The following is a 16,510-nucleotide window of genomic DNA, read 5'->3' on the forward strand; positions in this document are numbered from 1 at the left end:
CTCTCTCTCTCTCTCTCTCTCTCTCTCTCTCTCTCTCTCTCTCTCTCTCTCTCGTGGCTAAGTTTTGTTTGTTTACAAAATGCCTAAAAGCGCCTGAAATGACCATAACAAAGAAACTAGACCTTGGCACACCAATTTAAACAAAAAACGTCGAAACTAAAGGTCCATCACCCCACAAATATAAATTATTTATTTTGACGAACTTTTAACAAGCGATAAAGAAATTAATAATAGCTTTATTATAGGCGAAGTATTAAATTTTAAAATAAAATTATTAGAAGAATCTTTCTAGGTTGTTTCATTAAAGTCACATGTTGATTGATACTTTTTATGTTTTAAGTCCGGCAAACTACATTGGTTATCGCCAGCCTCATCTTTCTTGGCTTTTCTTTTCTTGGCTTTCTCGCGTTTAACCATACTAATTTATTTTACTGTTTCTCCAGCCAAGTTATGATGTTAAATGGCATTGGGGTAGCCAACTCCCTTTTCTTTATTCTATTGGTAGCTTCTCTGTATCTGGGCCTCGTCAGTTTTGGATGAAATAACACAAATTCACAGAAACATAACACAATCTCTCTCTCTCTCTCTCTCTCTCACTCTCTCTCTCTCTCTCTCTCTCTCTCTTTCTATCTATCTATCTATCTATCTATCTATCTTCTCTCTCTCTCTCTCTCTCTCTCTATCTATCTATCTATCTATGTAAATTTTAAAAGTTCAAAAACCAAAATATCTTTATGTGAAATTTATGTACATGTCTCAGATTCATGATAGAGATACTAGGTTTGCAAACTACCTTTTGCCAGGGTTATGCACAAAACCAAAACTTTTAATATGCTCATTCTCAGTAAAAGGTACAAAACTTCTTAAAGAATCCCTATATAAATAAAACTAGGTAAAAACAGCAAAGATTTCCAGAATAGTCTTTAAAATCACCTCTTACCAAGTTACGATTGATGTTAAAAATTCACTGTATTAAATTTAACGTCTTTTGTTTTGTTTTAATTGTTTATATTACAATTTAGTGACTAGATGGTATGCTATGGTATGTACTAAAAGTTTTAGATTTATATTGACGATTTATAATTCATGATTTGTACTGAATTGTATTGAAAAAGTATTTTTGTTACTTATTTTATTTGTAATTTACTTTTTAATTGCTCAATTATTCTGTAAATTAGATTATTTATTTCAATAGGCAATTTGAAATAAATAAATATGTAGTTCAATGTAAAACGAATAGATGTAATATATTGACCAGAAAAATCAGGTTATTTGAAGTAATTAATGCTCAATAAATTAGAAGTAAACTTAGTAACCATTGTATTACACAATAAATGTAATAATGGTCCTTGAAACCAAATCTTGTGCGATTGATAAATAAATCGTTCATCATCATCATCATGATCGATCTCTCTTTCTTTCTATCTTTCTATCTCCCTCTCTCTCTCTCTCTACCAACCAGAAACCACATTGATAAAATATTCACAAATGTGTACACTATGAAAAAATTATTAACTTACGAAAAACTTGGTGTCACCTTAGAACTAATTAATTCTTTAATGGCATATATTCAGTCACAACAAAGTCGTCATGAGTGATCTAACTATACTTTACAAAATAAACTTCAAAAAGCACAAAATCCGTGCATCCGTTATATCCTTAAACTAAAATATGATTGTAGTATAGATGATAAATTTTTGATATTAAACTTTGATATTAAATTGTATTAAATTCTCTCTCTTTTTCTAGCCCTTTTCTCCATATCCATGTGCGTACGTTTTGTCCTAATAATAAACATAAACATTATTTCTAATTGTATGGATAAATATATATAATTCACACAGTTGAACAAAATCTGTCAGAAATGGTAACACAGTCTATTTGCTGGCCCCCGTTGATAAAACGAAAATATTCAACATCTGATTCGGTCGTCAAGCCAAAGCAGTCAATGGCATATCCAATTAATCTTCGTGATCATAAATACAATAGGGCAACGTCCTAAATAAGCCGTTGCCGTCCGCAGTTTTATTCACCACAGACTGGTTTAGCCCTGTTGACAACACCTGAAAAAAAGGTGCTGATTAATAGAAGAGTTTTTCCTTTCGGTTTACCCATGGCAAAATAATTAGTTACCAACATATTGAACCTACACACGGAACAAATGTTTTTAAGGTTTAAGTTTAACTTAAGATTCTAAGCTAACTCACATTGTACGGCTAAAGTAAATCAACGCATTTTAAGCTCAAAAATGGTTCAATACAATTTATTAGTTTTATTGATTTGCAAACTCCTAAAAAAAGTTGTTATTATTCACATTTATTCATGTAAAAAGAGATAAAGAGGCTAACAAGCACACTAGTGCAAATATAATAATTTGGTCCTTACAAGATTTTTAATAAACTTCCTGCTGTTAATTATTGTTGAGAAGCTTTTTTTTCTTGTCAGTTATTATAAAGGAACTTTCGCATTTCTCTCGCTCCAATTAATACAATCATAATTAGTCTCCCTAGTTCTTGACTGATGAGAAATCTATCGAAGATAATAGAGTTTCTTATGTTTCCTTTTACTAAATGCCTGACTTATTAACCTAGTCTGTTTCGAGCCTAAAATCATTCTGTGCCATCCATCCTTTCATCGATTATTCGTGACCAGTCAGCCATTTTAAATTGTAATATTTTATATATATTAAATAACATTTAGATTGTGTGTGTGCGCGCGTGCGTGCGTGCGCGCGTGCGTGCGTGCGTGCGTGCGTGTGTGTGTGTGTGTGTGTGTGTGTGTGTGTGTGTGTGTGTGTGCGTGTGGTTTATAGTGACCGTAAGTTAGTGATTATTTGGAGATCGTGAGATGCGGTCTGGTGTGACGTAGGTTTAGAAAAACATTTTCTTTATCGTGCCAACGTTTCGATCTTTAGTGAGATCACCTTCAGGGCCTAGGATTCATAAGCATCGTTTAAATTATACAAAAACATGTAGGATGTGAAAAAATGAATTTATACAATGCTAGAAATTTTAGACTCCAACGAAGCATTTGTACAAAAATTTTAAAATTCTAGTATTGTATAAATTCATTTTTTTTATTTGTGGATCGTGAGATGCTGTCTGGTGTGACGTAGGTTTAGAAAAACATTTTCTTTATCGTGCCAACGTTTCGATCTTTAGTGAGATCATCTTCAGGGTCTGGGATTCATAAACATCGTTTAAATTATACAAATTATACAAAAACATGTAGGATGTGAAAAAATGAATTTATACAATGCCAGAAATTTTAGACTCAAACGAAGTATTTCTACAAAAATTCTAGTATTATATAAATTAATTATTTTATTTGGAGATCGCGAGATGCGGTTTGGTGTGACGTAGGTTTAGAAAAACATTTTCTTTATCGTGCCAGCGTTTCGATCTTTGTTGAGATCATTTATAAACATTAGTTGACAAAAAATAACTAGTACAAATTAACAAAAACGCGTAGGATGTAAAAAAATGAATTTATACAATGTTAAAAATTTTAGACTCAAACAAAGTATGTGTACAAAAATTCTAAAATTTCTAGCATTGTATAAATTCATTTTTTCACATCCTACATGTTTTTGTATAATTTAGATAATTTAAACAATGTTTAAAAATCCCAGGCCCTGAAGAAGATCTCACTAAAGATCGAAACGTTGCCAAGATAAATAAAATGTTTTTCTAAACGTACGTCACACCAGACCGCATCTCACGATCTCCAAATAATCATTAAGTAACGGGCACTAAACACCCCACGTTAATATTATTAATTAATTGTAATTTGTACCTTCTCCAAAATTTGATTTTTTCCCCTGTAAATTTATTCTAAGGTTTTATTCGCTCCAATTAAAAACAAATCCTCATTCTTCACCCCGTTTTATACGAAAGCTTAGCGTGTCTAGAGGATAGCGCTACTGATCGAACCGTTTCTGGTCTAAAAGCTTTTAGATTAATCTGATGTATTATTTTTTACGCAAACTTCGGTTGAGTTGAAAAATTAGGCCATTTTTGTCGATGAACCTGTACTTATTTTTATTTTCTTTATTGTATTGCATAAATTTGGAAATTTACGAGGGTGAAGTGTGCATGTCTTCACTATCTCAGCGAATAATGGTGATAGTAATGAGGATAATAGGAGACGGAGTTTGTGGTCCCCAAGCTCTGCAGACTTCTGGCTTATTGTACCTTCCTAGTTCCCTAGTTCAGTGTAATAGACTCAATCCTTCTTTTTAAAAGTAAAGGTCATTAACTGTCGCTGCTACAATTTCATTCCCTAGGTTTTTTTTTCTATGTGCTAGGTTAAATCTCCATTGAGCCGTTGGTTCGCATTCGAAGATGATATGGGTGGCTGTTTCCTCCTCATTGCATAATCTACAGATGAGATCATCGTTGTATACATGTTGTGTACATGATTTCTCAGATGCCAGTGACCGGTTGATGGTCCTATCACTCCTCTGAGTCTCGCCCTCTCTAATTGCAGCAGTTAGCCAGTTTTGGTGAGGGTTGTTTCATCGTAAGTTTATTGTGTCTAGCATCCTTGTGTTTATCCACTTCTCCTTTTGTTTTGTTTGAATCCATTCTGCGATGAAGAATTCTACATTTGTTTTGTTATCCTAAGTATAGGTTCGTCGTCTATGTATTGTCTAGCAGATCCTCCTCTAGCCAGTGTGTCTGCTTTTTTCGTTATCCAAAATTCCTCTGTGTCTTCGCATCCAAGATATCATCAGGTTGTCGTGTTTCCCCAGTTTTGGCTATTTAAATCTGGGGGAAAAAGGAATCGGGAAGAAAGTACCTCTGGAGTCTCTAACTACGTAAAACACAAACTTGACACATGTAGTGCTGTGTAACAGTCGTTCGCGATTAATTGGCTCGACACTGCCAGGATTTATGGGAACATAAATTTACGAGTGATTTGAATAAATGAATCCCGGTTTCAACTTGGAAGAATTATATTGGCCTAAGGGAATTTTCAAACCCGAATCCGAAATAATGAGATGGCTTTCGGTAAATAAGACCTAACATGCAAGAAAGTGATTTAAAAACAAGAGAGCTTCCTGCCAGAAAGGAATAAAGCATTTGAACCGGAAAGATTTCTATTTAGTTTTGGCACGATATTCAAATCCGATTTTATTTTTTATATACATATAAAAATGGAAAATTGTACTAAATACTCTTCGTACTTCGACTGTCGGTTAAGCGGTTGACCATAAAAGCCGATATAAATAACGATCTGCGCCATTTAATAATCTCCTTTAAGAGCTTGTGTGTTTAGTGGAAGGAAACAATCCTGGGGGATCGGGTCAAGGCGAGAGATGACGTGATGTAAATGGCGCTATAATGGCCTGGGATAGGGCGTAGTAAAATTTACGAGATATGTGATGAGTCTTATCTCCCCCAAAGGCGTCCCGGGGAATATCAAGGTCAAAGGTTTAGCCCCGGGGAAAATTTCGAATTAATCTTCAAGGGGATAAGGAGGGTTGAAAATCCTATCGATCCCTCTGCTCGACCCTTCAAATCCACATATGTACTATGTCCTCCTAGCTAAACAACGTCTCTATTAAGAAATTATTATAGAGATGTTCAGGCAGAGTGAAATAGTTTTCGATTCATAAGAAACTAGATGTTTCAAAACACTTAAACTATCGATAAGTTAATAAGTTCTTTAATGTCTTTTTTGCAGAAGTTGAACCAAACGACATCCGTCCCGAATGTTTACGGGGCCGCTGTAGGCGGGGAGAGCCTCGTGATGAAGCCGACTGCTTACATCGCAGAAAAGCTGCAGGGCCTGACGGGACGGTTCCACCACTCGCTCGGCAGCAGCCACGAGACGGACGCACCGCCGAGGACGAGAGCAGGTCAGGAAAAGCTTTTATTCCGGTTCGTGCTTGTGCAACAACTTTCATGCAAATTGATTCTGAAACGATCCTACATTTAATATATTAAAGTACTGTTACGAAACTCATGGCTTTTTTGACGTACAAGTAATCGATATATTTTCAATAACTTTGAAATTAAGGCTTCGAGACACCAGTTCGTGTAATTTTAGTATAACATGTCAAAGTGGACAATTTCAAAATAAAAATGATCATTTTTCAACAAAAAATTCCTTTAATATAAAACGAACATCTACTGTCATTAGCCAACATCCAGCCAGTTGGTGGCGCCGCTCTCACTTTGTCTTGATCCCTGACCTAGTGTTATTTTGCGCAACAGAATTCCTTCATGTTTAACCAAAATAGCATAGTTAGAGTTAGAATTAGTTAAAAAATAGTGTAACCAGAAACTCAGTTTGTGGTGCAGCTTCTCTAATTTTCAATCTGTTGTCAGTTTTTCTTCTTTTGCTGATGTGCTGGTATTGCAAAACGTTTGTGGAATGGGTGACAAAAACTTTACGTTTTGATAAATTCCCTTCAGGAATAATAAAAACTGCGCAATCCTAATTTTCTCTAATTGCGAGCAAGATATTTTTAGTTGAGCTTTGGAACGTCATCTGAAAGTAAGTTTAATTTTAGATAAGACCTCCAGGCGATAGGAAAATCTGACACTCTAGAAAGCACTGCTGAAACCGATTTGGAAATATGGATTAGAACTATGGTACCCCACTCAACCTGCTAAACTACGAATTCAATCCTTCCAATCTAAAGAATTGAGAATAGTCAACGCTCCCTACTTCGACCTCCACAACCGCCAAAATACAAGTTGTACATTAATCCTCACCAATTTTTCTAAGTTCCACGATAAACATTCCACTTATCCCAACCGATTCACTCAATTACATGAGTACAATATAGGGATAAAAGAGGTGGCACAAAGCCAAAAGAGATGATATACTGTTTTCCTCTATTTTTCATATCTCACTGATCAGCTTCAGGTTGATAATCAATCGCCATAGCCTACCTCCGTAGTTGTTGTTTCAAGAATCTGTGCCTACAAAGATGTTCTCAGAAGCATCAAATGTGTTCTGAGGTCTCCTCTTTCTGGCAGCTTCTACACAGTACTTCTTCTGTCTCTGCCCCTATTCGGAACATGTGCCTTCTTAGGCAGTGCCCTGACAGAAGTCCACCTGCAATCCTGGTTCAGTTGCGATTGCCTTCCAGTAGTTCTTTTGTAAGTTTTGCGGACCCCCCCCTTCGATAAATTTCTCCGCTTGCATCATTCCTAGGGTATTATTCCACCAAACTTTGGACACATTAAGGATCCACTTAAGAAGTATCCTATTTTGTGGCAAGATGCCAGGCTACAGTATGGTTCGGGACCTCCACGTTAGCTCCCACTTTTGCCAACATGTCAACCTTTTCATTGCCTCTTTGCCCCAAATACCCAGGGAAGTCCAATATAATCCACTCATATAATACCGTCAGATGAAAAAGCGGAGAAGGCCCAGGGAGCTCGCCAAAGACTAGCCCTTGTGTAAAGTTGGTAAAACACCAATGATTGCTAACTCCCTTCACGTCGTAAATATGTATGATATTACGTAAAATTACAAATTATTATTTTATCAAGTAATTAATATTTATGAAAGGTATTGGTTGAGATAAAAAAAAGTCAGCGTCACGAGCGGGATTCAAACCCACGACCTTCGGCTAAATACGCCGCTGCTCTACCACTTGAGCTATCGTGACTTCGATCCGCTCGGACACAAACTTCCCATCTCAACCTCACCTCTCGAACTTGATTGAGATGGGAAGTTAATGCCCGAGCGGATCGAAGTCACGATAGCTCAAGTGGTAGACTAACGGCGTATTTAGCCAAAGGTCGTGGGTTCGAATCCCGCTCGTGACGCTGACTTTTTTATCTCAACCAATACCTTTCATAAATGTTAATTAATTGAAAAAAAGTTAATTGGTCAATCGGACCACGAACTGTAATGAAATTATTATTTTATTTTATACAGTTGGTAGTAAACATTTTATTTTTTTAAAGATATCTTCATTTTTCTGCATAAAGATTCATATTTCGAATTTATGTTCCCAATTCGTTTTAATAAAGCTTCGAATAACTTTATATTGGAATTGTATTATAAATTAGCTATATAGTGTAAATGTAAATATGCTCAAACATTCGTTAGGTGTAAACGCTCTGTGAGAGATTTTACCACCCTTCTCGGCTGAATGGGCTGTTAAAAGGGGCGACAATCCCTGCGTGGAAGTGGCGTGTAATGAAGGTTCCTAGTGACGATAGAACAGCTAATTATTAATAATCTCCCACAACTAGCTGAGCCTATTTCCTTGATCAAAGAAAGCGCCCACCCCTTTCAACTCCAACCGGGTGAAAATTGGCTTATCAACACCGTTGTATTTTATACGTCGAATCTACAAGAAATAGGAGAACAATGAAAATCCTGCCGGGGAAACATGATCTCGGGACTGATCGCAATTATTATTAATTATTGTAGCAAGGGAGTACGAATTGATGTCTTAATATACGTGTCGATTACGTACATTCCACGCCATTTCATATTGCGCAAAAACGGACAGCGATTTGTTCATTTTCCACAACGCCGTTTGTTTAATTCCCCCTATCTTTGATGTTGAACCTTAACGTATTCATGATGTTTAAATGATTACCTAACCTAAACTAGCCTAAATTTGGCGGGTATCAAGAGTTCTCGACATACTGCTGAGCCCCAGTTCTGCAACTACACTAAAATTATGTACATCCTAAATGTACATATGGCAAGGTTTAAAGGAAACCGCGGCCGGTGCGAATCCGGAAGTTTCTACGCTGGGAAGGGAGCGCGTGGGAGACCAGGCTGATGTATATCGGCATAGGTAGCCCTTTGCTCGCGGCATACGGTTTGATGCTCAATGCAGACCCGACCACTCGGAATGGGCAAGCGGGGAGCGAGGTTGTCTTGGCCCTTCGGGGCTAAGCTGTCTCTAAACCAATGCTGCGGCGGTAATACACTTCTGTCGTATGCGGAGGTCCGTCAGCTCTCATCTTGAGAATCAAAACGTCCAATAGGCTAGGTGCGGACGTTAAAGATCCTCATTGTCCTTTTAAGGACGACCGAGTATACGGGCAAGCAAAGCCCGGCAAGGTGAGTTTCACATTAACACCCTTTTTTCATTTACGCAAATAAATACAGTCACACAGTTTGGTAGTACCAGGATTTTAATATTACACCTAGTGAGCTCCTATCACATAGAAATATATATACAGGGTGGTCCCATCGATTCAGCCACACTTCCAGATCGTATAAGAAATTGAATGCTGAGTAAAAAAGGTCTTATGAACCTGTGTCCGCAAACCCTTCAGTTCCGAGCTACAGGCAAAAACCCATGAAAAACCACGTTTTTTTACCTTATTCGTGAAATTGTTAGTAAACCGTTAGCCTGACCGTAAAACACCTTGAAACAGCATCTGTAGAGGATTAATTTCTGCGTCGAATGAGATTAAAACCCGCCTGATCGGCCGAAAATTTCATTTTTATCGAATTTTCGAAGTTAGGAGGTGAAGGGGTACACAAAATTCAACATTTCTGACATTTTTATCAAAAATTCACAACTTCAGTTAGCCGTTAAGATTTTTTGTACATTATTTCATTCAGTAGGGGGTACCCATCAGAAAACAGTTCAAGTTGTGAATTTTCGATAAAATTTCAGAAATGGTGAATTTTGAAGAATGTATATATATCTTTCAAATTAAAGATTTGATTTGACTGAATGTATTTATTTCAACCTACTTATGAAAGGGCTCCGTATATGGGCCAAATACGTTTATCCACTACAGGTATTCAATCAATTTCTTACCATAACCATTTCTGTTCCTTACGAGTCTTTTGAAATTTACAGGCAAGCCACACCTATTCCTTCGGGAGCTAATTCCTCTCATTCTATTAATAAGTGCTTTACAGATACTTAGCGCCGCATAAAGGGCATTTCGGTGGTCATCGAGTGATAAATTAAATTAAATGAACGGCGTAATTGAATACCTTACCGCACGACCGGTCGGCACGTTAGGTTTAACATCTGTAACGCCGTTTTAGCCAGTTTTAATGTCCGTTTGAACAAAACAAACGAGAGCTGTTAAATTATATAATTATAATTTTNTATATATAAACAAACGGGCATTAAAACAGGCTAAAACGGCGTTACAGATGTTAAACCTAACATATGTACATACGTATATATATTATTTTTTTTGTTCTGTTGTGTTGATACTTGTACGCCGCATAAAGAGCATCTCGGTGGTCTTTCTTTGGCGAGGAGATGCCAATGTGTCAGCCTGGTGCCTATCCGCTGGCGAGTGAATATGATCATTTTTTATTATTTCCTCTATGGTTTTATTTCATGTAGTTGGTCGGTCGTGGTGGTCCGGCGGTTCTGTCATACTTTCTAGCATTGGTTTTTAAGATTTTTCACACCTGCTGGACCCGCTGGCGTTTCCAGGTCATTGCGGCGTCCTTACTGATAGTTTTGCATGCCTGGTCGGCTTTTTCATTTCCATTTATACCAATATGTCCCGTGATTCAGTACGGATTTAAGTATTTCAGTAGTTTTTTTAATTTACTTGTTTTTGCGTGATTTTCTTGGATTAGAGGATCCATGGAAAAGACAGTTAACAACAATTAAATTCAAAATCACTTGTAAAATTGTAAATATTCAATTTGAATGAAGTGTATGAAGAATGGGGCGATGAAAAAAAACACGGCTAAAAAGAACCAATTTCGGTTTATTATAATATGTTTTTAAAAGTTAAACCTTGTCATAATTACATCCCCAGATTCCACTCATATTTCAAAGAAAGTTGCATTTTTCTGAAGCATTGATTATTAAAGATTATTTTCCATTTTTCCACTTTTTCCCCTACAAAACAAATATTGTAACGCTCGTTAATTCGTTTTGACTTTTTTCTCAACTTTTTCCAAAGTTTGGGGGGGAAATATCGAGAGAAGGAGAAATCATTTTATCCGGATTTTATCAGACTACTGAACGGCCCTTTTCCACAACCTAATTAAGCAAGTATTCCCTTTCTTCGGCCCTTGCTATATTACTCAGGGCATAAAAATATTAGAACGTTAATGTCCACTAATGGCACTCCCATTCTTTATAAGGGCCTTGGCAATTTAGGTCTGATGCTATTATCTGCCTTCACCTTATCTCGGAAAGAACATGACCCTCCCCCCCTTCAACTATTATATTATAGCTATATTGGTTACAGCAAACTCTTTTGAACGATTTCGTTATAAAAACATCATTTAAATATGATTTAATGTAAAGTATATGTACACATAAATATGCTTTATACAAACTTAATTACTTATTTTAATTTGTTATCAACTGTGTTTTCATTTAACTTAATTGAGTGATTTATGTTACTAGGCTAGGTGTTTCTTGTAGAGTGAATGGGCGGAGGCACTGTCGTAATATTAAATGCGCCAGTGGCTCCACATTTTTAGCTGTACTTATAGTACGGGTGGTTACCGCTTGAGTGAATGTATTTATTAGTGTGATAGTAGTGTATGCGTGGGTGGGTCTGTGGTGGAATATCGAGTACACCATAAACCCACCAATCTAGGTTTGTATTTTAGACTCATTGCGCAAATGTAAATTTTAATTGTACATCAAATGTGAATGTATTTATTAGCGTGAATGAGGGCGGGTATTCAGCGGAATATCGAGTACTCTGAAACCCGCACATTAGGCTAGGCAATGATTGAAGGTTTGGGTATGAGAGAGTTTTAAATCCTTTTCACCACGCGTGGAGAGGCTAAAAATGTAGAAATAATGTCCCAGAAACGTTACCAGAAAGATCGTCAGACTTCCTACAGGAGAGCTATCTTATATTTGTTATAATAATTTTTTTTTAAATACTTCGTTCTTTTTTAACGTGAGGTGGAAAAAGAAGTGGGAGGTACCGAGGTACAATAGCCTAGGCAGCTACAATAGCCTTTATTAAAATAAAAAATTAAAATTAAAAAACTGTGTTTTCATTTAACTTATTTGTATAAACAGTAGAGATTAATAATGACAGACGGAATACTTTAAATTCGATAACTTTTTCTCATTTTATAGATTTAATTAAAACGGTAAATCTCAAGATGTTTTGAGCCTAAAATTGTCAGTTTTACCGACGTAGTGCCTGTGGACCGTCGGTAAACGCATCAAGGATTGTCCTACGACAAACAATTTCATCCTCCCTTGGCCGACTAATCAATCATGAAACTCGCGATAATCTTGTCATATAAAAGCGTCAAAGAACGAAAGGATAAAATGTATTTGTGCGTAGGCTATTTTTCATTTTTCTTATATATTGACGGATTACAGATGATCTTGTAGGTTGGGGGATGTTTTAGAAATGAAATTACAAAATGGAATGGCCAACAAAATACTCACAAACAAAAACCCGACACTTGTTTTTATTTATTTTTTATAATCACTAGGTATAAAAATTAATAGTTGATTTAAAGTTTAAACACGTCATTAATAACTTTAACTTTAGTGTTGCTAATCCTTTCACCATCTTTCAATAGAAAGTTTAAAAAATCAGTTCAATTTCATCTGTTCAAAGCAAACTTTCTAGTGAGTTAATTGGGTTTTTTAATTGTTTTCTTTGATTAAAACAATAAATTTGAGTAAAAAATTATTTTTATCTTAAAAGCATGGTTTTAAGTCGAGAAGATCTTACCCGGGCAGATGATTTATCCAAAGACGGACGTTATAGCAAAGTCCTGGGTGTGCCACTATGGTCTATAGTGGTTTGAAGCAACTGGAAATCTCAGTCGGAGAAAATGCAGTGGTCGACCGCGATGTACGACGATATGATCGTTTTTTTGTTCTTACCGCGCTATGGAACCGTCATTTAACGGCTTCCTTGATAGGAACTTGGAAAAAATGATCTTGGCATTGAGACAAATAAACCTTTTTTTTAAATAACACGTAATGACGCACGTAAATATGGAGCTGACTATTGTAATTATGACCAAGGCGATTTAAGTACATTAGCTAGTCAACTCCAAACGGTCCACAATTTAACGGTGAGGTCTACAACAGTCATTAGAAGACGTCGTTCGAATAGCCTAATCTCTAGATCAGTGATTCTCAACCAGTGTGCCGCGAAATTCTTAAAGTGTGCCGCCAAATTTTAGAAATGTATACAGTAAAAATTATAATGTTCTTTTTTATTACGAGTAAAGTTTAAATTAAATAAAAGTACTTAATGTATGAACTTCTTAAAATTTTAAAAATTTAAAATAGTTTTATCTCGTGTTTATTAAAAGACGAAATGAAAATATTTTTTGAACAAAATAAAAATTATGATTTTGTTCATTTGTTGGAAGATAAAATATCGTGTGCTAGACTAGCATATTTATCAGACATTTTTGTTACTTTTAATAACATAAATTCAACTTATTTTATATATTACCAACTCCACGGTTCATATCTTCTCTATTGATAGGTTGAAAAATTCCAAGTTCTCCGTGGTTGAAAACCTTTATTCAATTTAGTAAATTACAAAGCGTTTCGGGCTCCTGGCCCATCATCAGAAAGTAAACATAAAGAAATCTCATGGTATAATTCCCAATCTAAAGGCACACTCATCAGTAATTAGTCTTAATTGGATTTCCCTGTCAAACATGGAAGGCCGGACCAAGGGAAAAAAATTGGAAATTACTGATGAGTGTGCCTTCAGATTGGGAATTATACCATGAGATTTCTCTATTTTTAGTTCCGATGATGGGCCCGGAGCCCTAAACGTCCATGTAATTTACTAAATTGAATAAAGGTCTTCAACCACGGAGAACTTGGAATTTTTCAACCTATCAATAAATTCAACTGTGCAAGGGCCGAAAGAAAATATATTAAACTCAACAGAAAACAAGTGGGATTCCAAAACCAAATAAATTTATGGAAGAATAAAGCTCAGTAAGGCAATTTGGAAAAGTTTGAGTCAGTCCGAAAAGATATTAATAAAACTATTCATAAAATTGTTATTGACCATTTGACAACATTAGAGGAGAGAATTATTCATCATTTCCCAAATTTAGATACAAAAAAATTTGATTGGGTTCGTAATCCATATGGGATAACGAATACTTCTATATTTGAATTAACTTTGAATGAAGAGGAAGAAATAATTTCGCTTTCTAATAATCGAGATTTAATTTTAAAATATTTGGAAGAATCAATTAATTCATTCTAGATTAACATTAGATGCGATTATCTCATGATAGATTTAAAAATATTATTACAATTTTCTACATCTTATTTGTGTGAATTCGGATTTTCAGTATTAACCAATATAAAAACGAAAAAAGATCGAGTCTGTTAAATGTAGAAGACGATATGAGAGTAACATTGACATTTTTACGACCAAATATAAATGAAATTATCAAAAAACATTAGCTCAACTATCTCATTAAATTAATTAAGGTTTTTAGTTTAGATGAAAAGTCAGTGTCACGAGCGGGATTCGAACCAACCACCTCCGGCTAAATAACCTATCAACTAAAAACTTAATTAATTGAAAGATGTTAATTGGTCAAGCGGACTACGAAAACTAGTGAATTTAATAAGTAAAATGAAGTATATCTTCACTAAAGCTCTCCATGGCCATTTCATTTGTCGCCGAGAATCAAATAGATTAGACGACATTTGAAAAATGGCAAAAAGGAGGGAAAATTCGAAAGGTGGGGTTGAGATGGGAAGTTGGTGTCCGAGAGGATCGAAGTCACGATAGCTCAAGTAGTGTAGTAGCGGCGTATCTAGCCGAAGGTCGTGGGTTCGAATCCCGCTCGTGACACTGACTTTTTTATCTCAACTAAAAACCTTAATTGATTGAAAGATATTAATTGGTCAAGCAGATCACGAAAACTAGTGAATTTAATAAGTTAAAATGAAGTATATCTTCACTAAAGCTCTCCGTGGCCATCTCATTTGTCGCCGAGAATCAAATAGATTACACGACATTTGAAAATTGCCATTGTCTTTTTTATCTCAACTAAAAACCTTAATTAATTGTAATATATTAATTAGTCAAGCGGACCACGAAATTAGTGAATTTAAAGAATTAAAAATGAAGTATACTTCACTAAAGCTCTCCGTGGCCATTTCATTTGTCGCCGAGAATCAAATGCGATTACACTACATTTGAAAAATGGCACAAAGGAGGGAAAATCCAAAAGATGGGATTAAGATGGGAAGTTAGTGTCTGAGTGGATCGAGGTCACGATAGCTCAAGTGGTAGAGCAGCGGCGTATCTAGCCGTAGATCGTGGGTTCGAATCCCGCTCGTGACACTGACTTTTTTATCTCAACTAAAAACCTTAATTAATTGAAAGGTTTTATTTACTTTATGTGGGACTCTTTTGTACAACATGTATGTACTTTATGATAAAGTAATTTGTGCGTTTTAGTTGGTCCTATTGACTAAAGTAATTACTTTAATTATTATGCAAAGTTCGGTTGAGTTGAAAAATTAGTATTTGAATATTGGCAAAAAAGAGAGGCATGCAAAAAAGTTAGTTGAGGCCACGAGGACAGAAGTGCCGCCAAATTTAGAAATCGTTAAAAGTGTGCCGCGACAAAAAAAGTCGAGAATCACTGATCTAGGTTGTTACAACCTTCGTTCTGCGGCTGCTACTTCGGCGCTGGCTCAGTGGGCAAGGGGGGACGTGTGGAATGGAGAGACAAGTGATGGTCGGCTAGAGGGGGCTTCAATTCTATTTACAAATATAACATTAAGTTGGGCGCCACCGTATCGCTGTGAAGGGTCGCTGAAGCCCCAAAAAAAGGAAAAGAAAGAAAAAAAGAGAAAGGGAAAAGAAGCACGGATACGGTACCCGTGTTGAACCTCGGCCGAACGGTGTAGCGCTTCTTGCTTACCCTTCTTGTTCGATGAAGTCGCGCTTCCATCCAAGGTGTGGGAAGTATCCTTATTACCTTATTATTACCTTTACCAACCTTCTTGATTCTCCAGCTGTTAACTCATTAACACAATTAATAAAATTTAAGTTTAACTATGAAGAAGAAAAAATACAAGTAACTTATTCTATTTAGAACTGAACTTAGATTTTTATTTACATTAAACAAATACAAAACTGAGACATACACTTAATAACTAAAGTCCTGGATTATCAGCCCTGACTAAAAAAAAGTCGAACTCTTAAGAAAGCTAGATGGTTCAGAATTCAGGCTGCGCCGTGTTCGCCGTCGTCAACTTATCAAACCATAGATCTCACACTGTGGGCCCACACAGAACACAAACTCTGTTTTTATTTTTAGTTTCCTTCCTATCCACATGGAGTCCACCTCTACCTACGATCGACTCTCCGGGCTGTCTTTCTTTTTTCGAATCTTGAACCTAGATCCCACTAGCCTCAAACCCGGTGTCCTCCGGGTCAAGATCTTTCAAGCCGCGACATGCTTCTTGCGCTTCTCGCCTCAGTTTGATCCGTCTCTATTCTAAACGATATTAAATTTTTTTCGAAAAAAAAGTAATAACATTTCGCGCATCAGATTCTCTACTACTGGAGAGGCATCGAGTAGAATGACTACTATT

At 36.1% G+C, this 16,510-nt stretch overlaps 1 protein-coding gene across 1 annotated transcript in view; it reads left to right on the plus strand.

The window, feature by feature from the left end:
- Positions 1-16,510, plus strand: part of LOC106661484 (diacylglycerol kinase 1) — a 76,662-nt gene that overhangs the window by 30,323 nt on the left and 29,829 nt on the right. The window contains exon 2 of the mRNA XM_024228889.1: positions 5,689-5,863. Within this exon, the coding sequence (XP_024084657.1) occupies positions 5,689-5,863 (175 nt within the window). The remainder of the gene's footprint in view (positions 1-5,688; positions 5,864-16,510) is intronic.

The sequence above is a fragment of the Cimex lectularius genome, unplaced genomic scaffold (assembly GCF_000648675.2).
Source record: "Cimex lectularius strain Harlan isolate CLEC.00 unplaced genomic scaffold, Clec_2.1 scaffold217, whole genome shotgun sequence".
NCBI lineage: Eukaryota > Metazoa > Arthropoda > Insecta > Hemiptera > Cimicidae > Cimex > Cimex lectularius.